Source organism: Erythrolamprus reginae, chromosome 1 (assembly GCF_031021105.1).
Source record: "Erythrolamprus reginae isolate rEryReg1 chromosome 1, rEryReg1.hap1, whole genome shotgun sequence".
In the NCBI taxonomy this organism is placed as follows: Eukaryota; Metazoa; Chordata; class Lepidosauria; order Squamata; family Dipsadidae; genus Erythrolamprus; species Erythrolamprus reginae.
Window position 1 is genome coordinate 322,733,888 of NC_091950.1, and position 26,433 is coordinate 322,760,320.

General features: G+C 38.8%; 1 protein-coding gene across 1 annotated transcript in view; it reads right to left on the bottom strand.

Annotated features, from left to right (window-relative positions):
- SYNE1 (spectrin repeat containing nuclear envelope protein 1) overlaps window positions 1–26,433 on the bottom strand; it is a 354,964-nt gene that overhangs the window by 255,519 nt on the left and 73,012 nt on the right. Inside the window, exons 8-16 of the mRNA XM_070733725.1 lie at window positions 24,728–24,906; window positions 21,753–21,949; window positions 21,504–21,613; window positions 20,053–20,157; window positions 19,605–19,742; window positions 18,356–18,520; window positions 9,275–9,387; window positions 8,542–8,710; window positions 3,051–3,147 (exon numbers count right to left, since the gene is read on the bottom strand). Coding sequence (XP_070589826.1) covers window positions 3,051–3,147; window positions 8,542–8,710; window positions 9,275–9,387; window positions 18,356–18,520; window positions 19,605–19,742; window positions 20,053–20,157; window positions 21,504–21,613; window positions 21,753–21,949; window positions 24,728–24,906 — 1,273 coding nt within the window. The remainder of the gene's footprint in view (window positions 1–3,050; window positions 3,148–8,541; window positions 8,711–9,274; window positions 9,388–18,355; window positions 18,521–19,604; window positions 19,743–20,052; window positions 20,158–21,503; window positions 21,614–21,752; window positions 21,950–24,727; window positions 24,907–26,433) is intronic.

Below are 26,433 nucleotides of genomic sequence, written 5' to 3' on the forward strand. Positions count from 1 at the left end.
AATGAAAATCCCAATATGAAATAACATTAAGAACAAACAAGCTCTAATAGTAATACAGTCTTAATACAAATAATTAGTACAAGTACAGTGTCATGTACGTTATTTTAGTGACTGTTTTACTCAAGTCATGCAACGTTGACATTATCCCTAACCATTCAGAGATTGCGAGAGTAGAACAGAATAACAGAGTTGGAAGGGATCTTGGAGATCTTCTAGTCCAACCCCCTACTTAGGCAGGAAACTCTACACCAGAAAAATGGTTATCCAACATCTTCTTAAAAACTTCCAGCGTTGGAGCATACACAACTTCTGGAAGCAAGCTGTTCCACTGATTAATTGTTCTAACTGTCAGGAAATTTCTCCTTATAGTATTGTGAAGCTAAATAGCAGTAGCTTACTTATTGCTGATAAATGTACTATCTTTACTATTAAATGTAATCTTAAGAAGAAGAAACAAAAGTATGTCTTTAGTTGCATTACATTCACACACGCAATTTATCCAAAGTGATCAATATCGATCTCCAAGGGTCAATGAGAGTATCCAAAGGGTTGATGTTACTATTAGTAACATTTATTAATTTTCATATAATAAACACTTGGGGATTGATCAGCAATCTAAAACTTCATGGATGGGTCAATGAGCTGAAGAATTTGGAGACATGCATGCATAGATATTTAAGCATAGCAGCACCTTACTGCTGCCCTGTGCAATATTAGGGAAACAAAGTCCACAATGATTAAGCATTCCTCCTAGATTATAGATTATAATTATCTAGGTCCCCGGCAGTCGGGTTTCAGGCCCGGTTACAGCACGGAAACCGCTTTGGTCGCGTTGATGGATGATCTCTGGCGGGCCCGGGACAGGGGTTTATCCTCTGTCCTGGTGCTCCTTGACCTCTCAGCGGCTTTCGATACCATCGACCATGGTATCCTTCTGCGCCGGCTGGAGGGGTTGGGGGTGGGAGGCACTGTTCTTCAGTGGTTCTCCTCCTACCTCTCTGGCCGGTCGCAGTCGGTGTTAGTGGGGAGTCAGAGGTCGACTCCTAGGTTTCTCCCTTGTGGGGTGCCTCAGGGGTCGGTCCTCTCCCCCCTGCTATTTAACATCTACATGAAACCGCTGGGCGAGATCATCCAAGGACATGGGGTGAGGTATCATCAATATGCGGATGATACCCAGCTTTACATCTCCACCCCATGCCCAATCAACGAAGCGGCGGAAGTGATGTGCCAGTGCCTGGAGGCTGTTGGGGCCTGGATGGGTGTCAACAGACTCAAGCTCAACCCGGATAAGACGGAGTGGCTGTGGGTTTTGCCTCCCAAGGACAATCCCATCTGTCCGTCCATCACACTGGGGGGGGGAATTATTGACCCCCTCAGAGAGGGTCCGCAACTTGGGCGTCCTCCTCGATCCACAGCTCACATTAGAAAAACACCTCTCAGCTGTGGCGAGGGGAGCGTTTGCCCAGGTTCGCCTGGTGCACCAGTTGCGGCCCTATCTGGACCGGGACTCATTACTCACAGTCACTCATGCCCTCATCACCTCGAGGTTCGACTACTGTAATGCTCTCTACATGGGGCTACCTTTGAAAAGTGTTCGGAAACTTCAGATCGTGCAGAATGCAGCTGCGAGAGCAGTCATGGGCTTACCTAGGTATGCCCATGTTTCACCATCACTCCGCAGTCTGCATTGGCTGCCGATCAGTTTCCGGTCACAATTCAAAGTGTTGGTTATGACCTTTAAAGCCCTTCATGGCACTGGACCAGAATATCTCCGAGACCGCCTGCTGCCGCACGAATCCCAGCAACCGATTAGGTCCCACAGAGTGGGCCTTCTCCGGGTCCCGTCAACTAAACAATGTCGGTTGGCGGGCCCCAGGGGAAGAGCCTTCTCTGTGGCGGCACCGGCCCTCTGGAACCAACTCCCCCCGGAGATTAGGACTGCCCCTACTCTTCCTGCCTTCCGAAAACTCCTTAAAACCCACCTTTGCCGTCAGGCATGGGGGAACTGAAACATCTTCCCCTGGGCATGTTTAATTTATATATGGTATGCCTGAGTGTATGTCTGTTAGTATATGGGGTCTTTTTTAAATTGTTAAATATTTTAAATCTGTTTAGATTATTTATGATTTGTTTCCACGTGTTGTGAGCCGCCCCGAGTCTTCGGAGAGGGGCGGCATACAAATCTAAGTAATAAATAAATAATAATAAATAAATAAGAGGCATTAGTACCTAAGTGCACTGTGCACTGTATGGGAAGCCACTTTGCAAAGTGAATTGCCATGTGGAAAGTTAAAGGAGCTAACACATCTGCAACCAGAATGTTTGGCATGGCTACTCCAAATATTTTCTCTGGTTGCCTTCACACAGCATTTGTTTCACTGGTGACCCAAATGGATGAGTTATCTGTGCATGGGTACATCTGCAGAGATAACCAGGATAGTCAGTTGTGATGATGTAAAGCAGCTGTGATGAGCCTTCAGGGGCACACACGGTTTAACACATCATAAAGTAAAGCTAGTCCATTTTGCAAAGAAAGTTTTTTAAATGCTTTGACAATCTCTAGTGTTCTTTCCCAGCCTGAGGTAGAGCATTTGTGGCTGAAATGATTTGACTCATTGCAGAGATGGGATGAAGAGAATGACCTTAATCACCCTAAAAAAAGATGGTTGCAGTTGATCAAATAAGAAGAGGGGAAACAGAATAACCAAACTTTCAAAGTGGAAATTAGATTCATATTGAAATCAATGTTGATACACATCATAAAAAGCTACATGAAATCTAATTTTTTTATGCAATTGGGACATTAGCGTGACATTCAGATATGTATCCTAGCATGGTTATAAATTCCACATATCATATAAAAAATAATATTAGAAAATGTTTATCACCTTAAGAAAAAATAATTGCTCTGAAATGTCTTTTACGTGGTTATTCATGTCCTCTGCTCTCAAACACATGGCTTCCAATTTTGTCATTTTCCAAATTGCTTAGCAACAGCTCTACTTGATCTAACAATAAGAATAATACTGAACAAATAGACTTCTACTTACGTGAGCCATTAGCATTGGCATACATCTCAGCTGCTTTTTTCAAGATCTGGTATGTAATTTCATACTGCTCAAAAAATTTGTTATTTTCTATAACAGTCTGAAAAAAGAGAAGAAAAATGAAATCTCCAATAAGATAAGATAATAGTCTTTTAAACATTCACTATATCTATTAAGCTCAAGTTCATCTTGAGCTTAATAGATATAACAAGTTCATCTGCCAGATCTTTTTTTTAAAAAAATTATTATATATATATATTAAACTTTTCATTAATTTTATCTTTCACTTTGAGAAAAAAAATATGTGCAAAAATGCCCCCAATGTTAACCTCATTGTCACCACATCCATATTAATTATTTAAAAAGTAACTAAGGATGATGTGGAATTATAGTAGAACAAATTAATCTATGAAATCCAATTTGGGCTAGTAATCAAACAATTGAATTGGGGACATGGAGACCTGCTTTGGATAGAAAAGTGTACTTGATGCAAGCCATTTTCTCTTGGCCCTAGGAAAAAGCTGCCTAGAAAAATGTAGGGACTTGTTGACTCAAGGACAAAATCATTATCATAAGGCAATTTAAAGAAAAGTTGACCAATGATCAGTTTTGATCATGAAGGTCAATGAAGATTTCAACAGCCATTCAGGATGCCAGGCAGAGAAATCTACAGAATGAATCTGTGATTATCTATATGCAAATTATGTCTTCTATTACTAAACATGTTTCTCATGCACAATCTACCCTATTTTTCATTCCATAGCATGCTCCTGTCCATAAGAAGCACCTAGGTTTAGAAGAGAAAGCAAGACAAAAAATCTGCCTCTGCCTCCCAGCATCCATCCTATCTGGCTAGCATCCTTGCAGTATACAGCAAAAAGCCTGCCTATTCCATGTCTGCTGCCTCCACCAGGGAACACTGGAGCCTTTGCCTCCAAGCAGCTGATCGGTTGGATCGGCCTCCCAAAATACCACCGATCAGCTGTTCCAGGCTGTGGGGATTGCTGCTGCAGTTTGCCGCTGCTGCCTGTCGCCCATATTCATTCCAAAAGATGCAGATATTTCCACCCAGTTTTGGGGTGGGGGGGACAGGAAGTGCATCTTATGGAACAAAAAATATGGTAATTATAATTAAGTTGTTACAAAGCCAGAAAAATCAAAGAAAAGAAAAATAAATATCAGAGAGTGGTGGAAGATAGTGGTAACAAATCTATAAAACTACAAAAAGACCAGTTATTCTAGTTCTATTGAACTAGTTCAACTAGTACATCCTTTCTCCATTTAGCAGCTGCATTCCATTGCAACAACTTGGTTGTGAAGGAAAATGGTTGCTAAGTGAACATATGACTGAGAGAAAGAGTCAGAGAAAACTGATGTTATGTAGATCACTGGTTGCTATGATCTTCTTCAGATAAATGAAACTTTGCTCTCTCACTCAGTGTCCTATGTGTGACCCTTTTTTGCCCCTCACAGAGTGGAGAGATTGTTTAAGCTATCTTTTCTTGAGTTGTTTTTCTTTGCAGCACAGCACTTCCTTAAAAAGACCTAACCAAAAGTTCATAAATTCAGCTCTGTGACTTTAATTAGTGGATTAGAACCAGTGGTGGGTTACTACCAGTATTCTATGAACCAGCAGCGGCAGCAGCAGCAGGAGGCTCCACCCACCTGCCCCGGCCACACAGAAGAATAGCTCCAATTACAACCTGAAACTGACCAGATATTAATCAGTTTCACACAGAACCTATCAGACAGACAAAATTCGATATTTAATGCAGCATTGTTTAGAAAATGATTTTTTATCATGGTATCTGTGGATGGTTGTTAACTAAAGTAGTTGTTGAATGAGAAGTAGTTGAGAAAATTCATGTGCATAGGTTTTTAGCACTAAATCAATTGAATTGAACCTTCATACTTTTCACACATGACATCCTCTCACATAATACCACCAGCTCTTTTTCTTAAACCCTCATGCAAAAGTTAATCAAAGCATATGAGCATGCATCTTATGTCCTTCTCTTTCCCAAAGTGTTCATTTAGTAGAGAAAGAAGGTTGTTAGTAGCTTGCAGTCTAATTTATGTAACATGTGATTTGTCCCAAAGGCCACAGGAGGGTGAAAGTTTAACTGAAAAAATAGGTTTCATACCTGTTTTGTGAACTTTTAAACCATACTGACACAGATAAATGTTAAAATAAAGATATTTTAAATCAATCTGTAATATTTATTTTTAAGACCTAAATCAGTTGTAACAATAAGAAAATAAAATTAATCTTTTTTCTTGAATATACTTGGCAAAAAGTTAAAAGCAAGCTGAAGGCCATGATAGAACAATGCATACTTTTGGCCAGAATAAGATTTATGGATTTCTTCAGCATTCGGTTTTTTTGAGCAAACATGGTTCTGCTTGATAACAGATTAATCTGATTTGGAAAAGTTTAGATATAAACATAAACTTTAGTAATCGTAGATCATTAAATATTTGTTATTATTCACTATGGCATTGCAACTATGTCACATACTTAGGTTAGGCAGTTCTTGAAAAATATGCAATAGTTATAATTTTGCATTTAAATGCCTCAACATCAACAGACCAAAATATTAGTGAAAATATTTATTAGCATTGAGGAAGCATTAAAGGAAAATTAAATTAATAATATATGATTAATAGGAGAATAACACAATAATATACGACTTTTAAAGTTCCAACAAGCTATTTTTTCAAACTGGTTTAAAGAGGCCAAATTGCATATGTGTGAGATCTTTAAAATATTAATCATACAACTCTGAAAAGCTATCTTTCTAATTTCTCCATATGTATATGCATGAAAAGAATATTTATATGCTTTATATTCTGTTAAGCATTTAGTTTTGCACCAGGAGCCCAATCAATTTAGCCCATAGCAGGAGACAGTCTGGAGCCTAATAGATTTCTGGATTTTCTTCCTTCTTTCCATTCTTATAATTACATTTTATCTGATACAGTAAAATGCTCTAGAGAACTTGAAAAGTTGCATACTCTTTCCATTGCCTTGGGAATTTGCCTTTTTGGAAATTATATTATGTGCTTCTTTATATTTGCAGAAGAACAGAATAACAGATTTAGAAAAAACCTTGCAGGACTTCTGGCCCAACTCTCTGCTCAAGCAGAAAACCCTGTACTATTTCAGACAAATGGTTGTCCAATCCCTTCTTTAAAACATCCAGTGTTGGACCATTGATAATTTCTGGAGGCAAGTCGTTTCACTGTCATACGAAAGAGCTAATAACTAATTTAGTTTAGAAGATTTAAATGGTTTCAGTCCATTTAAAAGGAATGGATCAGTTGAATGGATCAAGTAAGCATAAATAAACTTACTACTAAGTTTTCAATTCATTTTAGTTCTGGATAGCTTTCAATGGAAATTAAATTGTTTGCTATCCCGCTATTCTACGTAATTTATGATGAATGGCATTCAACATATGGAGAAATTGCCATATTAAAAGATTAGACCTATCAGATATATAATATTGTCTTTTGCAAAAGTTGAGCTAGTTAAATACTTTCTGTACTGACTGACAGCAGCTAATTAAATTTTAAGAAAAGAATACAGGTGGTCTTTGACATGACAACAACTGGGATCAGAATTTCCATTGCTAAGCAAAATGGTAAAGTAAAGTTAAAGAAAGTAAGGTTCTACATTTAGGCAATAAAAACAAAATGCACAGGTATAATATATGTGATATCTTGCTCAAAGTAGTAACTGTGAGGGGGATATTGGAGTCCTAGTGGACTACGATTTAAATATGAGCCAGCAATGTGCAACAACTGCCAAAAAAGCCAATTGCAGTTCTAGGCTGCATAAACAGAATAGTAGAATTAAGATCACATGATGTGTTAATACCATAATATAATGTCTTAGTAAGGCCACACTTGGAATACTGCATCCAGTTTTGGTCACCACAATGTAAAAAAGATATGGAGACTCTAGAGTGCAGAGAAGAGCAACTAAAATGATTAGGGGACTGGAGGCTAAAACATATAAAGAACGGTTGCTGGAACTGGGTATGTTCAGTTTAATGAAAAGAAGGACTAGGGGAGGGAATTCCAGGCTCCAATACTGGAATTTTTAAAGAAGAAATTGGATAACCATTTGTCTGGGATGATGTAGAGTTTCCTGTCTGGGAAGGACGTTGGACTAGAATACCTCCATGGTCCCTTCCAACTCTGTTATTCTATATAATTGTGTTCCCCCCACATTTGGTTGTTGAGTTGCACCAATTTTTATGGTCTTCTTTGCCATGTTATCAATGAAAAATTGCAGTTAGTAAGTGAATCACAGAGTCATTAAACAAATCTGGCTTTCCCCATTGACTTTTTCCATGTCTATAGCTGACTGGGAAGAATGCAAATGGCAATCACATAATCCTGGCATACTGCAGGCATAAATACATGCCAGTTGCCAAGCATCGGAATTCTGATTTCGTGACCACAGAGATGCTGTAACCATTGTAAATGTGAGGTTTGCTTGAAAGTCATTTCTTTAATTACTTCAAACAGTTGCTCAACGAATAGTTATAAGTCAAGGACAGGTTGCATTTTCCAGTTCTATTAGATGAGGTTGCAGAATGAAGAAAGACCTTCTGTATGTAAAAGAAGTACGGTAGTCCTTGAGTTAAATGGTCACAATTGAGTCCAAAATTTATGGTGCTAAGTAAAACATTTTAAAGTGACTTTTGATCCATTCTACAACATTTCTTGCCACAGTTGGCAAGTGAATCAGTTGTTAAGTGAATCATTGCAGTTATTAAGTTAGTTAAGAGGATTTGGATTCCAAATTCTTGTCAGGAGGTCATAAAAGCTGATCACATGATCCTGGGATCCCGCAACCTTCATAATACAAACAAATTGTCAATCATCTGAATTCTGATCATGTGACGAAGGGGATGCTGCACTGGCCGTAAGTGTTAAAAACAGTCATAGGTCACTTTTTTCAGTGCTGTTGTAATTTTGAATGGTCACTAAATGAACTGTATTGATCATCAAGTTTCAGTCCCAATCTCCAAAAGAATTACTAGTGAGTTATGCAAAAACCCTGATAAATTCTAAAGTTACTTGTCCTAACAACCCTTCCCTAAAAGATTCAGGTTAGAATAACCTCTTCCATAGCAATGAGAACAGAATAAACACCCACACACATACACACACGCACAAATTTAAATATTGTTGCTGAGTGACCAGCTCTGTTCCAGGGAATGTGATCCATCTGCAACGTGCTTCATGTAGCATGCCTTGCCTGCATGATAAAAAATATAACAGAGTGTGTGCCTTGACTCATCACAAGATGGGAAGCTTCATGCCCACCTATTTCCTTATACAGTTCTTCCCTGTTTAAAATCAAACCAGGAGTATTAATTGGAAAAAATAACACTATACTATCATATTAGCTGTTTGTGGATTTTCAGTTCATATATTTTCTTTCTTAAAATTGCACATTCAGAAACCATGGTTAACTTGCCATATAATTCTGAAGAAGCAGCTCAACAGAATCTCTTCTTCCATATTTGATAATCCATGATTTTAATTTTGATTCAGCCAGGACCAAGAGTGACAGCAAGCGATACTTCAATTCCAAGAACTCCATTTTCAGCAGATGGAGATCAGATGAAGAGGCAACAAAATTAAACCTAGACATGAATTACCCCATAGTTAAGCACAGAAACATGCAATGAGCATAAAATTACAATTCATGAAGACATTAAATGTTGAACTTTCCTTATTCTGTAGCTTGCTGTTTGATAACCAAAAGTAAACTAGTTGAGTCGGTTTATAAAGTGAAGAAAGGGATGAATCACTGTTCCGTTCTAAGCACGTTCACACAGAATGAAAAACCTATCATATAGAGCTTGTTTTCCAGTAAAGATACTGAAAAGAATGGCAAACTAAACTAAAATATTTTAAATCAACCAGTGATTTCTTTCTCTCAGCTCCCAATGATGTTACAGAACGCTTTTCCTTCTGCTGGGTGGCAAATAGCAACAACAAACAGATGTATTTCATTTTCAAATTTTATAGCTAATTCACTTTCAAGTATTTTTCTCAATCATGTCGATGACCAGAAAAGATAATTACAGTGTGGAACACTTATTTCCTCTGCTATTAAAACCCCCTTTTGAAAAACAGAGACCGATTTTAACAGAAACGAACAACACTTTTATCACTGCAACATTCAAGAATGAATCCGGACTTACCTCTCACCAATATCATCAAGCTGCTCTAACGGAATAGGGACTCCATTGACAGACTGAGCTCGGTGGATTTCCTGAAATGTCCTTCTGTACCCATCTACATTTTTAAGCATGTCCTAATTTGGATTTTTTTTTTAAGAGAGAGAGAGAAAGAAAAATAAAAGGTTCACAGTTGGCAATTTTAAGGAGTATAATTTTTAAAGCTGCACTGATGACTCAATATATGAAAAGGTTTGTTCAGGCTGTCACACTTATGGGTGAAGGGAAAGCGTTTATAGCAGCTTGAGATTCTTCAGAACAAAAGTGCTTTTCGAGATATTGTGCTGTTCCCTAGTAATTCTGGCTTATTATAGATCAGGGCATTTGCGTAAAGCATTTGGAAAACATGTTGCTTGCTACCCTCAATCAATCCACTTACCTATCAGTTATGAACTCTATTCTACCTATTGCACATTGCACATAGATCTAGAGCATGCACACAGAGAAATATTTCCTTCATTAGAGTCAAACCTTTAAGAGTCACTGCATCTTTTAATGCATAGTGAACTCAGGAACACTGAACAGCTGAATTCTGTAACCCATTCAGAAGTCACTGTATCTTCTAAATCATGCATTTGGTAAAAGATAAACCAGAATGAGCCTAATATCAGGGGGGGTTCTGCAGTATCTAAGCAACAATATTTAGTGACAGTTATTAAAATAAATTGCTGGTAATCATCAGATAACAAGTATTTTTAATGAGGATGTTTTTCTACTAGCTGCAATTTAATTAGACTAGCAACAAGGTGACACAAATAGGTAAGTTTATGTTTTGCACCTGCTCTGTATATGAATTGGCATATATCTCCATACCATCAACACTGGAATTTTTTTAAGTCCCTATTCTGGTCAGCCAGGTTCCAACTGAGTGCAGTTAAAAATAATAAAAAAAAGTTATTCTCTAGTTAGAAAGTTATTCTCTAGAACAGAGGTCCCCAACCTTTTTTGCACCAGGGACCGGCTTTCAGCTAGACCAGTTTTCCATGGCCCGGTGGGGGGGGGGGAGCTAGCTGTCAGCGGCGCCGTAAAAGGGGCGATCAAGAGAGGAATGGGTGAATGAATGGACGGAGGGTGGGAAGGAAGGAAGGAAAGAGGGAAGGTACAGGAACAGAAGAAGGGTGCAAAGAAGCAAAGAAAGGTGTGAAAGGGGAGAGGAAGAGAGGAAGGAGTGAAAGAAGGGAATGAGGGAGGAAAGAAGGGAGGAAGGAAAAGGAAAGCAAGAAATGGAGGGAGGAAAGGAAGGGAGGAAAGGAAGGAAGGAAGGAAGAAAGAAGGAAAGAGGGAAGGGACAGGAACAGAGGAAGGAAGCAAGGAAACTTATGAAAGGGGAGAGTAAGAGAGGAAGGACTGGAGGGAGGGAGGGAAGAAGGTAGGAAGGAGAAAGAAAAGAAATAGAGGAAGGAAAGGTAAAAGAGAGAAAGAAAAAGAGCAAGAAAGAAAGAAAGAGAAAGAAAGAAAGAAAGAAAGAAAGAAAGGCAACTTCAAAGAAAGGCTCACTGAGCATCTCTCACTCTCTCTCTCTTTCTATCCCTCTTTCTTTCTTTCTCTTCCTTTCTCTCTCTCCTCTTCCTTTATCTCCTCTTTCTCTCCCCCCTCTCTCCCCCTTTCCCTCTCTCTTTCTCTCTCCCTCTCTTGCTATCTCTCCCCCCTTTCCCTCTCTTTCTCCCTCTCTTTCTCTCTCTCCCCCCTCTCTCTTTCTCTCTCTCTCCCTCTCTTTCTCTCTCTTCTTCTCACTTTCTCTCTCTTGTTTTCTTTCTGTCTCTTTTGCTTTCTCTCTCTCTCACTCTTTCTCTCTTGTTTTGTTTCTCACGCTCTTTCTCTCTCTTGTTCTCTCTCTCTTGCTATCTCTTTCTCTCCCCCCCTTTCTCTCACTCTCTCTTTCTCACTTTCTCTCTATCTTGCTGTCTGTTGCTTTCACTCACTCTCGTTCTCTCTCCGTTCTTCTCAGCGGTGACGCGCGCACGCCCTGCCCGCCTCACATTTGCCAAGAGGACTTTCGCCCCGGGCTCTCAGCAAGGGGGTTTGCATGAGAGGCGGGGCCGGCGGAAGGTGATATTCAATGTCGGGGGCGCATGGGCGGTTTTGCGCGCGCTCCCTATCTCCCTGCTAGCCCTCTCGGAATACGTATTCAAAATAAGAAAAGCCTTTGCCGGCGAAGGCTTTTCTTATTTTGAATACAGTATTCCGAGTGGGCTAGCAGGGAGATAGGGAGCGCGCGCAAAACCGCCCATGCGCCCCCGACATTGAATATCACCTTCCGCCGGCCCCGCCTCTCATGCAGCCCCCTTGCTGAGAGCCCGGGGCGAAAGTCCTCTCAGCAAATGTGAGGCGGGCAGGGCGTGCGTTCCGGGTGCGGGAGGAGCTGCGGTGAAAGGCAGGAGGTGGCAGAGGAGCAGAGGGGGCAAATCGGGCGGGCGGTGGGCAGCGCGGAAAGGCCGAGGGGGCCCTGGCGCCGCGGACTGGCTGAAAACCCCCAACGGCCCGGTCCCGGTCCGCGGACCGGCGGTTGGAGACCCCTGCTCTAGAACACTGATGGCGAACCTTTTTTCCCTTGGGTGCAGAAAGAGCGTGTGTGTGTGCCCACATCCATAATTCAATGCCTAGGGAGGGCGAAAACTGCTTCCCCCACCTGCAGGAGGCCCGCTGGAGGCTAAAAATGGCCTGTTTCCCACATTCTGGCGGGCCCAGTAGGCTCGTGTTTTGCCCTCCCCAGGCTCCAAAGGCTTGCCTAGAGCTGGGAGAGGGTAAAAACGCCCTCCCCATCCCTCTGGAGGTTCTCTGGAAGCCAAAAACACCCTCCCAAAGCCTCTGTGTGAGCCAAAAACCAGCTGGCTGGCACACACTTGCACGTTGGAGCTGAGCTAGGGCAATGGCTCGCGTGCCACCTGTGGCACCCGTGCCATAGGTTCACCATCACTGCTCTAGAACATTCTTTTTGCATTTCTTCTGAACACAGGAAATCCCCGAGTTACAAGAGTTCCCTTAGTGAACATTCGAAGTTATGTGATAAGAGATGCTTGTGCACACCAAAATGGAATTTCGGGGAGGCGCACGCAGCTGACAGGCTGGAGGAGGAGGAGTTCTTTGCACCGTAAGTGACCTGGTACAACAGGTTGGGTGAGGGGGAAAGCAACTGTGGGCAGCATGAGGTATTTCAATGGGTCAGGATGGCCTTGGATGGTCTTAAGCAAGTAGCCTTTCTATCACTGGGCCCCATGGCCTTCCCCACATTGAAATACCTCTTGTGTGTTTAACGAGCTGCGTAATCGATTACTTATCGAGTGTGTGGGTAAAAAGAGGGAGGAATCATGTTCAAGGTATGAGATTCACTCCCACAAATACTCAGGTTATGGGCAAGCTCCATTACATTTGTAAATAGACGACATCTGTAAAGGGTCAAGCAGACTTCTCTAGCATTACACTTGAGGTAGGGAACGTAGGCATCTGTCATTCATAGACTGATACATAGCTGTTGTTTTCATATGTTTATAATGCTTATTTTTACTGAGCAATAGAAAGCCTGTGCCCCACAGGGTCACAGTTCCAGAGATATTACCTTATTTGAAAGAGAAATAAGATGATGAAGGACAAGTAAAAAAGCAATTGAAGAGGAGCGACTTTTGACTTCCTGCTGCTTAAATTTATTCATTTATTAAATTTATAGGGAACCCTAATTTCTTAGCACTCCGGGTAGTTTAAAAATTATTATTATTATTTATTAGATTTGTATGCCACCCCTCTAAAGAATACAGGATGGTGTATAGATAGGTGTGGATCTCACTTTTAAAAAAGTGTCCACGAAAGCGATCTAAAACAAGATTGATCAACAATATCAGCAAGTATTGTGGGCCCAATTGGCAAAAAAATGCTCAGGACTATATTGTTTGGAAACAGGTGGAAGAGCCCTTCATCCTGTAGTGCAGTGGTTCTCAACCTGGGGGTCGGGACCCCTTTGGTGGTCGAATGACCATTTCACAGGGGTTGCCTGAGACCATGGAAAAAGAGAAATTTCCCATGGTGTTAGGAACTAAAGCTTCTATTCTGGCGCCTTGGGACCTATTTTTAGAATCCAACCAATCAGGCATTTACATTAAGGGTATCCCTCTGACGTTCCTGCCAATCAACTTAAAGCTCTGTTGGGAGAACTAGTGCTACACTTATGTTTGGGGGTCGCCACAACATGAGGAACTGTATTAAGATTTTTTTTAGGTACTTAAATTTTTCACTGGGAAACTAGTTTGAACATTTCTGAACATAATGATATGAAAATTGAACTGAAAAAAAATGCTGCTTATATTTTTATTTTGATCAAAATGCCCCCCCACCCATTTTTTGAGCATTTCATGTCAGTTTATATATATTTTAGGCTACAAATCTCTAAGGAATTTCCCCAAAAAAGTTTTGATATACTAAATTGAACATTCCTGATCATAAGAAAAATATAAATGAACTGAAAAAAATGATGCTTATTTGTTTATTTTGCTCACAAAAGTGCCACCATCCTCGGCCTTGCTGTGTGACATTAATTTCACTTTTTATGTAGATTTGGCTAGAAATATTGGGAATATCCTTTTGAAAAGCAAGCACATGATAGCCAGAGAACTAATTTTATGAAAGAAATCTATTTTACTAAAAACAAGTACAGTGGTACCTCGAGATACGAGTTTAATTCGTTCCGGACCTGGGCTCTTAAGTCGAGCAGCTCTTATCTCGAACGACTTTTCCCCATAGGAATTAATGTAAATAATTTTAATTGGTTCCAGCCCTCAAAAAACTCACAAAGTTAGTCTAAATTATGCAGAAAGACATGTTTTTAATGAAGAAATGTACATGTACATATAAATGAATAATGAATTTTCTTTCACTTAACTTGTAAACTTTCTTAAACTTTTAAATTTACATATGTTCAACTTCTCTGCCACCCAATCCTGTAGGACAGAGGTCCCCAACCCTTTTTGCACCAGGGACCGGCTTTAAGCGATCAAGAGAGGAATGGGTGAATGAATGGACGGAGGGTGGGAAGGAAGGAAGGAAAGAGGGAAGGGACAGGAACAGAGGAAGGAAGCAAGGAAACTTATGAAAGGGGAGAGTAAGAGAGGAATGAGTGAAGGGAGGGAGGGAGGGAAGAAGGTGGGAAGGAGAAAGAAAAGAAGAAATAGAGGAAGGGAAGGTAAAAGAGAGAAAGAAAAAGCAAGAAAGAAAGCAAGAAAGAAAGAAAGAAAGGGGGAAGGGACAGGAACAGAGGAAGGAAGCAAGGAAACTTATGAAAGGGGAGAGTAAGAGAGGAATGAGTGAAAGGAGGGAGGGAGGGAAGAAGGTGGGAAGGAGAAAGAAAAGAAGAAATAGAGGAAGGGAAGGTAAAAGAGAGAAAGAAAAAGAGCAAGAAAGAAAGCTGCAAGCACCCCCCCGAGCCCCCCAGGCCGTCTGCAACCTTTTAAAACACGCGCGCCGCTTCGCAGCTGTCTCCTGAAGCCGAACGCGGAAGTTAGCGTTTGGCTTCAGGAGACAGCTCCTTGGCGCTTGTATCTCAAATTTGGGCTTGTAAGTAGAACAAAAATATCTCTCCCTTCCCAGCTCTTATCTCGAGTTGCTCTTAAGTAGAGCAGCTCTTATGTCGGGGTTCCACTGTATGTAATTTTGAAATTAACAGCATAATTTTTATATAAATTGAAATAATTGAACACAGCGGGGGGGACATTTATGTGCAAAATAAACAAATAAGCATCAATGTTTGCAGTTCAATTTTCATTTCATTATGTTCATAAATGTCCAAACTGGTCATTCAATGCCAAAGTTATTGAAAGTATTTGGAATTAGGGGCCTAGAAAAATTTATAAAGTGACATGCTTGAAAAAATGAGGGGGGGCCAACAGCCCTTTTATGAGCAAAATAAACAAATAAGCATCATTTTTTTCAGTTCAATTTTCATATCATTATGTTCAGAAATGTTCAAACTAGTAATTCCATACCAAATTTACTAAAATTGTACGTTGTTTGCAGGCAAAACTATCTATAAATTGGAAAACAATTCACAAGAAAGGGGGCGGGGGAGGCTTTTATGAGCAAACTAAACCAATAAGCATTGTTTTTTTAATTTCAATTTTTATTTCATTGTGTGCATGTGTGTTCAACCTAGTTTCCAATGGAACGAAGTTTTTTAATTGACCAATATAAGCACTTAAAATAAAGAATTTTCGGTGCAAATCACAGACTCGTAAACAGTACAAGTGTATAGTGGATTTGAACAGAGCAACAGGGTTAAAGCCCTAACCAGGGGATAAAATAATGTGCTGAAGCTGACCAGACTAAGGACGCTAGCCAGATGGTAAGAAGATTCTTTTCCCTATTTTCCTCCCCCAAAACTAAGGTGTGTCTTATACTCTGGTGCGTCTTATACCCCGAAAAATATGGTGTGTGTGTTTGTGTGTGTGTGTTGGACAAACAAATAGTAGAATAAACACATGCATCACAGAACACAGAAAAGAAAAAAAAACCTCCACCCTTTTCCAACACCTCAAAACAACAGGACATGAAATTGATTTTGAAAGAACTAAATTAATTTCAAAAATTGAACACTCCAACAAAAGAATAATCATGGATGCCGTTGAAATAGAGAAACACCCCCACAACATGAATAAACGTAATGATACCTCCCGCCTACCAGACATCTGGAAACTAGCCCTAATCAACAAACGAATCCCAGCCACGAAAACTGATACCAGGCCCAGAACAGCACAGGAGGCCGCCACCAATCACCCTCACCAGACCCAAACTCATACCCACCTCAGAGACAAAATACAACCACCACCCAGAAGCCAAACCACAGCAGTGCCTCCAACTGCTCCACCCCCCTCCGACACACACACAAAGCAAACTGACACATGCCATAAACACATAGCCAGACCACAAACTCGGAGCCACCACAGATATATATTACAAAACAGCTGACTAGTCTTCAGACATCAACTGCCACAATTACTCGGGGTGTCACTCCTAATCTGCAAACATCAACTAATGTGCAAACATCAACTAACTACATCAATTACTCAAGGTGTTACCCCACCAACTAATCAGGATGTTTCGATACAGCTAACCAACCCATTTGCAGCAGCTGAGCCAGCACTCCACACCCACCCAGCAGTATTTATAGAGGGACGGCAGCTCAGACCATGCTTTGTTCGCCCAAGCACAAAACTGAAGTCAACAGCCTGAAGATGATGAGTGGGATCTCGTTGAAACATCACCAGGAGTCTATCAATCTTACACAGGAAAAGACCCGAATATGCCTAGACCCACACACCCACACATACACACACACACATGTAGGTCTAGGCATCGTTGTTAAGAGAAAAACCTGATCCAACAGCATAATTCTATAGGGTATCATTTTGAAGTCTTTTCATAAATATAATAGGACAAAGTTGCATAACTGCATTTCTTTCTCTCCTTTTATTGGGGATGGCTTGAAATGTACATTTAATTTCAAGAATAAAGCATAATTCCCACTTTTTGTTTCCTTCTACAAATGCCACATAATTGCCTTATCCTTCCAGATGCCCTCCAGGCTGTTAAAATGAAACTCTCCAAAGTTCCCAGCAGTTTGCCACACTGAATGTATAGCCTGGAATGAATTACTAACTCAGGAGAAATGAAGTTCAAAAACATTTTTGCAAAATGCAACAATAAGTCCACCAGGAAGCAAAATCCATGTACTTTTTCAATGAAGAGACTTCCTTCTATCCCTGTAAATATACTGTATCTTAGCCTTTTTTTAAATCAATCAAATGTTTACTATGGTTATAGACCAGCAGGGCCTACTTTATGTACTTACAGCATATCAGAAGTCATTCATATTGTAGGGACATAATAACAATAATAATAGAATAAGTGGAATTACTGGGACATAATAATAACTGGCTGTTTTGCTTCTGTAAGAATCGCTTTGCTCCTGTAAGAATTGAAATTGCTTTTACCAGTGATCTAACTTCTGCTATCTGTTATCATCTTGTTTTTTGTGCTACTCCGTGCCTGGCGGATATCTCAAGCACCCAGCTCCCTGTTGCCAAGCACTCAGCCCCCGTTACTTGCTGCACAGTCAATGCAGGGCTACAAGGAAGGCATAGGCGAGGGGGGGGGGCAGAATTGGAGGTATCACAGGACTACATACCTTCCCCAAGGTGTGGCCTTTCTTTACATGTCTCTTTTGTATATGTTGGGAATGTTTTACCCAGCCTTTGTTTTGTACAAATTAAACACTGATTCTTATCAAGTCTCCACTTAAGGATCATTGTGGGTTTAAGCGTATCACCGGACTATATTGTTCTTCCCCAGCTATGGACCACAAAGAACACAGCATACAATGCAAAGTCTGTACAAATCCTTACTTTACTAATTAAGGACCACTAATGAGCTTACTTAGTAGTTGTCAAACACAAATACAGTTTAAAGCAGTCTTTTCTGAACACTGGCAGCTAATTCAATTTCATTAACATTAATAACTCAATTCTGAGACAACGGGCTTGTAGATATCAGCAAGCTAACGGTGGTTGCCATAATGCCCAGAAGCAATTGCAGGAAAATGTCAAGAGACAGAACAAGAGCCAATCAGTTGTTTCTGGAGTCAAGACACAAAGAAATATGAACAAATGTTGTTCCTGCAAATTGCTGCCTTCGTCATCATCCCTTAAATAGGCTAAGGGAATGTCCAATTAGCCCCAAGCCTTACTCTCAAGGAGACCTCCTCCCTTTTGGCAGTTCTGCATGCCCGTGCATTGAGAATAGGCTCCTCCTCTTCTTCCTCATCACTGATGGAAGATTCTGGAGGTTCTGAAGCCCTGACTAAATCTCTGGCTCCAAGTTATCTCCAGCCTCCTCACTGTCTGATTTGGGTACCAAATCACCATATCAGCCTCTGCATTGCCTGAATTAACTACCAGCTGCATGGACTGCTGGCGGGCCACAACACTTACAATACTTTCAAATCCTCATGTTCCCGTATGTATAATAAAATTTAGAAATAATATCATTTAACTAAAATATACAAACCTTTTGCTGTTCAAGTTTCCGGTGTAACGTATCTGCTGTTTCCTCATGAGACTGCTGAATGGAAAGGTCTTCTCTAAGAGAAGTTTCAGCCTTACAAAGCCAGGCTGCGATAGGGCCCAGAGGTGCAGGAAGAGATTTATCAAGATACAAGTGCCATTCAAAAAGCTGGAAAACAGGACAATAAGAGATCTAGTATACCATTTCCAAGCTTTATTTTGTTCCCTAAATATGTGATGCTGATTGATTGACTGTGTGCCTGTTTTTTATATATACTGTTTTTTATGAGATTATTAATTTCAATTGGAACTGGATGGGTGGGCATTGGATTTGGTATTGTGTACTGTACTGTTTTTTATTATTGTTGTGAGCCGCCCCGAGTTTGCGGAGAGGGGCGGCATATAAATCCAATAAACCTAAACCTAAACCATGACAAACACCTATTGAGTTAATTTTTAAAGTGCTAGTGAAATATCATTTAGAATGCAATTTTTTAAAATATTATATGATCAAATTTTGAATATAGTACTAAAGATGAAAGTTGGAATTTCAATGGAAATTCACTATGAAGATTATATTTAGAAAAAAAATATGTGGTGGCATGCCTATAAAATCTAGCAATTCTGAAAAATGACTTGTAGTAGAACAGAACAGTGGAAATGCAGTTTCACCCAAGACACCACATTGATGAAAGAAACGAACATCCCCAACAGACGAGAGAGGAAGGACAATGGCACACATTGCAGTAGTGATAGTCAGGAGAAAGAAAAAAGAACGTCTCTACACTACGACTGAGTTTAAAAAACTGACCTGCTAGGCAGCTAGAGGGCGCTATTCAATTTGAATCAATTAAAACTCAGTCCCTAGCAACCCACAAGAGTTGAACCCACATTGGACTCTCCTTAGCAGCGCACTGGAGAATCGTGAATTTGATAAAAAAGAAAATTGAAAATGCCATAGCTCTTTATGACATACATTTCTGCAAATATCTGCAATAACTATCTCAGGCTCTGTGCAATGTCATCTAGCTTTGTAAATCCATCTTTGGATGCTTTCTTTCTTTATCACTTTAGAGATAAATATGTGTGAAAGAGATGAAAAAAATGTACAGCAACTTTTGTTCAATTTCTGAATAATGTGCATATTTGAAAAATGCATGTATTAATATGAAATATGAACACTCACAAACATTTTGCTTAGCTCTACATACAGATAAAAATTGGTAGGAAATACTTATGCCTTCGAAACTTACTTGAGAAGTAACTTTGTCCCAGGCTTGCTTCACCAGAGCTTGATCAAGGGAAAGTTTTCCATCCTTTCTTAAAGACTGGATTGCACGTTCAATTTGTTTCCTCTTTGCTTCATATTGTGCTTTGCAATGTTTGAATGACTGCAGGAAATATGTAAGAACAAGGACACAGTGTTATTTATTCATCTTCCAAATTTATGAGGCTGCTGTCCTTAATGTGATCATGGGCAGCATGCAGCTTTAAAAAGGGTACAAAAACATAAAGAATATTTATAAAAAGAAACATTTGTTCAAGGCTACCGCTTCAAAATCTTAGTGCAGAATCTAAATGCAGCATTCATCAGTCCATTGCGTCTTTATTTGTTGGATTAAAATTCCTTTACTTTACAGTCATCATGATTTTTCTCAATCACAATCTGTTCTTTTCCTAGAACTAGAAAATCAGAAATACCTGGTATTTTTCTTGTAAGCTTGCTTCCGTCATTTGTGTCCTTGACAAATCTCTTTCAAATTGTTCAATCCAAATTTTCAGATCTCTTAATATCGGTTGATCTTTCTATGACAAATAAAAAGAGCATTCAACTCACAACCAAATTGCATGTATTTAACTTGAAACTCCCACCTTTAAAAAGATCCAGCAATTAAATAAACAGCAAAATGCTAAGCAAGATTCTGATGTAAGAAACATATAAATGGATTAAGAAAGTCCAGATAAATATGGAATATTGACTTTTACTGTAAGATTTTGGAATTAACATTATAAATAAACAAATCATGAGAAACAGATTAAAGATTTTAAGCACAAGAAAAATATATATATATACATGCCTGCTGTCAGTTAACACTGGAAGGTACAAAATGTTACAAAATGTTAAACATTCAAAATAACAGATTTTTGAAGAATGTAGCCAGAAGTTAGTAACTAAATGTCAACAGTGTCAGCAATAATGTCTGCTTCTTTGGATAGAATGTGTCTAAAAGATGTTAAAGAATGAATGACAGATGTGGAATAATTTTATCTAACAAGATAAAGAAAGAACAGCAAGTGAAACTACAAATGACAGGCCAAGAGAAGAATATGGAAAAGGGCACTTTATTAGATGTACAAAAGACGCTGAGGTGTTTAAAAGTAAAAGGGGAATACAAAATGATAAACCAGGAAAATGACCTAGAAAGAGTTTTCTCATTGGATCTACAAAAAAAAAAGACTTGTTAAAGCCTTGAGAAAGACTGTGACATGGGATAAAAAAGAATTGAAGAGAAATCAAATACTGTACTATTAGTTTTGGATTGCATTATAGATTAAGGCTGTTACAAATAAAAGAGGGATCAGACAGTTGGTTTATTTAATCAAAGTGAAAATAAGATTTGTTTTGCAATATTCTGGCAGGTTTGAAAAAATTATATACAGTGGGTTTGCTTACACATAACATATAAGATATGTAATGAAGATTAATAAATGTTTAATCTTATAGGGAGTAGAGAATTATTCTTATAATGGAGATCAGAAGTAACTTCTTTATATTTTTCTTTATTATATGCTTTTTTCTTTCTTCCCTTTTTCTTCATTGTTAATGTTTTCCATTGTCTTTTCTTTCTCTAAGTTTAATTTGTATTAATTTTTAGTAGTGTAATTACAATTTTTAATTCAAATTATATATTTAAAAAGTGTTGACAAAAATGGAAAAATTATTACCATGAGATCCCCCAAAACAACTTTTGAAATCATCTACCATCTTTCCATATTTGTGATACCAATGAAGCTTTTTACTTTATTTTTTAAAATTGCATTTTTTTCATCCATGGCCCCAATGCTCATTAACTCAAACTATACTTAGATGCCCTTTAAACCTTTACTATTGTGTCAGAAAATTTTATTATATATTGTAATTTAAAACATACATCAGCCTCCTGTGCATCGCCTGCTGTGTTATGAAGATCTGGATAATGTTTCAGAAACTGTGCTACATAGGTCATAATTGACTTTTCATCTGGTTTATCCACATCCACATCTGGAAAAAAATGAGGAACCAATTTTTTAAAATATAGAGTAAAAACAAGACATAAAAACAAATGCTTGTCACATGTGAAATTTAAAAAAATCAAAACATTTATAAATTGTTTTAAATTACACATTAAATGTTACCCTACCTTCAGGATCAAGAAGTCTTGGTATTCCCAGTTCTGATTCTGCAATTGTAAAGGCCTCTTCCAAATTTTTTTGGTTAGATTGTGTTTTTGCCTTCTCCAAATCCACTAGTTCTGGACGGATAGCATGAATGACTGAATGAAAAGCAATACCACTTCTCCAGCTTTGTCCAAAATCCTTGACTTCAATCCCAGTTTGCCTTAAAAATTAAAAAAAATAACACACTACTAACTTGAGCAAGCTGAACTTCTAGTATTAAACTATTATATTGTGTATTTGCAGTGTTTCTGAAATGAATGTTTCATTTTTTATTCAATTATCTATAATTTTTGCTTTTAAACAAACTCTCATTTAAATATAATTTAATTTATATCTATGGAATTGTTACATGATAAATTTAGAAATTCTGCCCTTGGCACAATAACTTTCAGAGTATTTGAGAACTGTAACCAGTAATATTCTTTGCAATTTTCCCTGGGTGTGGTATATTTTGTCTGCATTAATGTATAACAAGATCTGCAAGGACATTCCTATCAATATTGCCTTCAAATTCAGGGTGGATAAAATTAGATGAGTTTTTTTTTTCTTTAAAGATTAGTTGCCGTTTAAAAATTATTATTTAAATCAAGTTGATTTAAATCAAGCCTTTTTTACTAGTAAATTAAATCATCATTTAAATCGACTTGATTTAAATCAAATCCACCCTGTTCAAATTTAGAGACATCTCTTACAGTGGTGAAATGCCCCCAGTTCGCTTATCCCTCTCAGTCGTTGGAGAGCTGGTTGCGAAGGGAGTGCGAGGCTCTGCCCACCTGCCCCATTTGGGTTCTTTTGCCGTCTGTGCATGTACAAAGCATTCTGTGCACACTCAGAGGGTGGGTGGGCAGAGCCTCATGCTCCCTTCGCAATTGGCTCTCTGACGATCGACAGGCATGAGCAAACCAGAGCATTTTACCCCTGATCTCTTATCAGGCATTTAGTAGGGTTTTTAGTTCATCATACCTAAACAATGGAATGCATTGTCTATGAAAGTGGTCTTTTTCCTACTCTTTAGAAAGCTCCATCTGTTTTTCTAGGGCTTTATTATCATTTAGTATGATTATGTGTTTTGTATTCTTATACCTATTAGCTGTCCTGAATTTTCAGTTGAAATAAAAAGCGGGATATAATTTGTGTAGGAAAAAACATTAATTTGTTCTTACACATTGACATTTAGTTTTATGTTGTTAAATTATTGTCCAATTATCTCATGTTTCAAAGTTCTAATCATATATTCAGACAGTGACATGGAAACACAAGTATTGTGCTCTTCTGCAAATTAGATGTTCAGACAAAGTAGTCAATCAAAATCTCTTCTAAGCAGAGTACATCAAGGAAAATCAGGCTAGGTCAGACCATATCGAATTAAATCAGGTTTCTTCCAATATAATTTGGCACATGGAAAGTAGCAAGTGATACCTTCATAGAAAAGATACCTCAACAGACATCGGACACTATTTGAAACTTTACATAGACTGATTAGGTCCACAGTTCAGTACAGTTCTACCCAAAAAAAGTGGCCTGAATAAGGCAGAGGGGATTTATAGTGAGGAAAAAAAGTATTTAGTCCGGCACCAATTGTGCAAGTTCTCCCACTTAAAAAGATGAAAGAGGCCAGGTAATTGACATCATAGGTAAATCTCAACTATGAGAGACAACATGACAAAACACATCCAGAAAATCACATTGTCTCATTTTTAATTAATTTATTTGCAAATTATGGTGGAAAATAAGTATTTGGTCAATAACAAAAATTCATCTCAATACTTCCTTATATATCCTTTGTGGGCAATGACAGAGGTCAAATGTTTTCTGCAAGTCAATTACAGGCCTGTCGCCTCTTTTCAAGTGGGAGAACTTGCACAATCGGTGTCTGACTAAATACCCCCCCCCCCCACTGTAGATGTAATGTGAATTCATAAGCTCTTGTTAAGTCAAAGAAAAGCAGTAAGTCAACTTAGGAAGTCACTGGAGATGGTTTTTAAGGTTTTCCCTATAGCAGGTATGCCTGCATCAGCTTCTTTAAGGCAGCACTAGGACCAAAGTCTGAATATCACAACATCAAACAATATAATCCCCCACTGTACGAAATACTATCAAGATGCCATAGATAAATACAAAACAATATCCCTTGCTGTGTCACATTAGTACATAGATATTGTCTAACATAGTTACGTGTAGTCCTCATTTAGCAACTACAATTCTGACTGGCAACTTGTTTGTTAATTGAAGTGGTTGCTAAGTGAAACTGTGACTGTGCTTATCATCTTCTTTAGTTTTCCTTTGCTTTATAGAACGCCAACATCACAAAAGCAAAGATTGGTTGTAAAGTTACTTTTTTCATCCCTGTCATCACTGTCATAAATATATTCTATATTGACAAGAGAAGAGAAAATAACTTCTCAAAGCAGAGGTGGAAACCCACAACCCACGTACAAATCCTTAGCACTTTATAATGCTACTAACACTAGCTGACAAAACTCCTCATATGCTGCAAAAAACAGCAGTGACAAAATTAACTAACTTTGATGCCAAAATTGACAGCTCAGTTGAAGGACATCTATGGAGATTTTCAGTCATCCAAGTCATGGTCATCTCAAAGATGATTTTTCAAAAGGTAGCTGGACTTTGTTTTTCCTTGAAGATGTTGCAAGAAGGTTACTTGGATTGGAAGCATAACATCTTCAAGGAAAAGCAAAAGTCTGGTTGCCTTTAAAAAAAAACACCTTTAGGGGACAATTGAAACAAGTTGGGGTAGGAATTACAGTGTCTTTCTCCTCAAACTGTGCCACTTCTGCCTTAAAATAACTCCTACTGAAATGAAGAATTTTGTTTAGGGTTTCAATAGAATAAAGTATGCAGAGATGTATTTCTTTCTCACTTTTCATTCATCCCCCTGATATAAATGATTTTGATATATTGGTTAACTCATGCTTACCTTGCTGATGTGTACTGCACCCATTTTAGCAAAGCCTTCTTTGCACTTCCTTGGACTTTAGTGAAAACTTTCCTCTTAGAGGGTGGACTGGAAGTTTCAGAACTGACGACACTATCCACAGATGATGTACTACTGCAGAGTGACTGCAATTGTGGTAGGTTGCTTGTAAGTTCCTCTATCTGCGTGTAGAAGAAAAAATTCTCAGGGTACAGGTACTCCTTGAGTTATAACCATAATTGATCCCAAATCTTCTGTTGCTAGGCGAGACATTTGTTAAGGGAGCTTTGTCCTATTTTACGACCTTTCTTTGCCACAGTTGTTAAATGAATCACTGGAGTTGATAAGTTAGTAACTTGGTTGTTAAGTGAATCTGGCTTCCCCATTGATTTTGCTTACCAGAAAGTTGCAAAAGGTGATCACATGACCTTGGGACACAGCAACAGTCATAAGTATGAAGTTTGATCCCATGATCATGGGGATGTTGCAAACATAACTATGAAAAATGATCCTAACTCACTTTTTTTCAGTGCTGCTGCAACCTTAACCCTAAATGAACTATTGTAAGTCGAGGAGTCCTTGTATTATGGGTAGTGGGAATTCTGAGGTTAGCATTTTGTTCAACATCTAATTAACAGGACATGAAAATTTATCATCAACAGGTGCAAATCAAAAATTGCCTGATAAGAAACTGCATTCTCAGAAGATACATCTTAAAGGATGTAAAGCAGAGTCATATTCACTTAATTGAATTGGCCAAATGCCATTTGTATGCAAGAACCAACTAGATGCCCTACATGGCATTGGACCAGAATACCTCCGGGACCGCCTTCTGCCGCACGAATCCCAGCGGCCAATCAGGTCCCACAGAGTTGGCCTTCTCTGTGTCCCGTTGACTAAACAATGCCGTTTGGCGGGACCCAGGAGAAGAGCCTTCTCTGTGGCGGCCCCGGCCCTCTGGAATCAACTCCCCCCAGAGATTCGAATTGCCCCTACTCTTCATCCGTAGGATGTTGAAGACCTATCTATGTTGTCAGGCATGGGGGGAATAACTATCTTGTCGTCCCAGCACCACCTTTTTTTGACTGTAATATATGAGATTGGTATGATTGTGTAGTAATGATCGTTTTTTAATATTTATAGGTTTTTAATTGCTTTTAACTTATATTGGATTTGTACTTTGTATTGCTGTTGTTGTGAGCCTCCCCGAGTCTTCGGAGAGGGGCGGCATACAAATCTAATAAAACTTAAACTAGATGAATTATACCTTCGCAAAAACTACAAATTTATATGATTACTAAAATTTTGATGACTGTTCAGGACCTCGGAACCAACTGTGAAGAACATGACAATCTTTATAAGCAATATAAAATCTCCATCTATCACCATTAATGTGTACATTGTTGATCCTTCACACAATGCTAAGGCGTACTAATTCCCTTTTATAAGGTATAGCAGATTTCCTTGAGCAGTGAGACCATTCTTGAGATATAAATGAGAGTAGGTATTACTGTATTACAAACTGGTACATACATAGAAAAAAGATAACTACTGAACAACATGAAGCTGTTGTGAACTACTGTGTTAGAACAAATCCTATTTTATAGACTGAAAAATTATTCTCCTTCGTGCCCAGAGTTCTGACAGATCTTAATTCATCTTGGGAGAAACTGTCCATGAACTCATTAGGGCTTACCTAAATTCTAAAG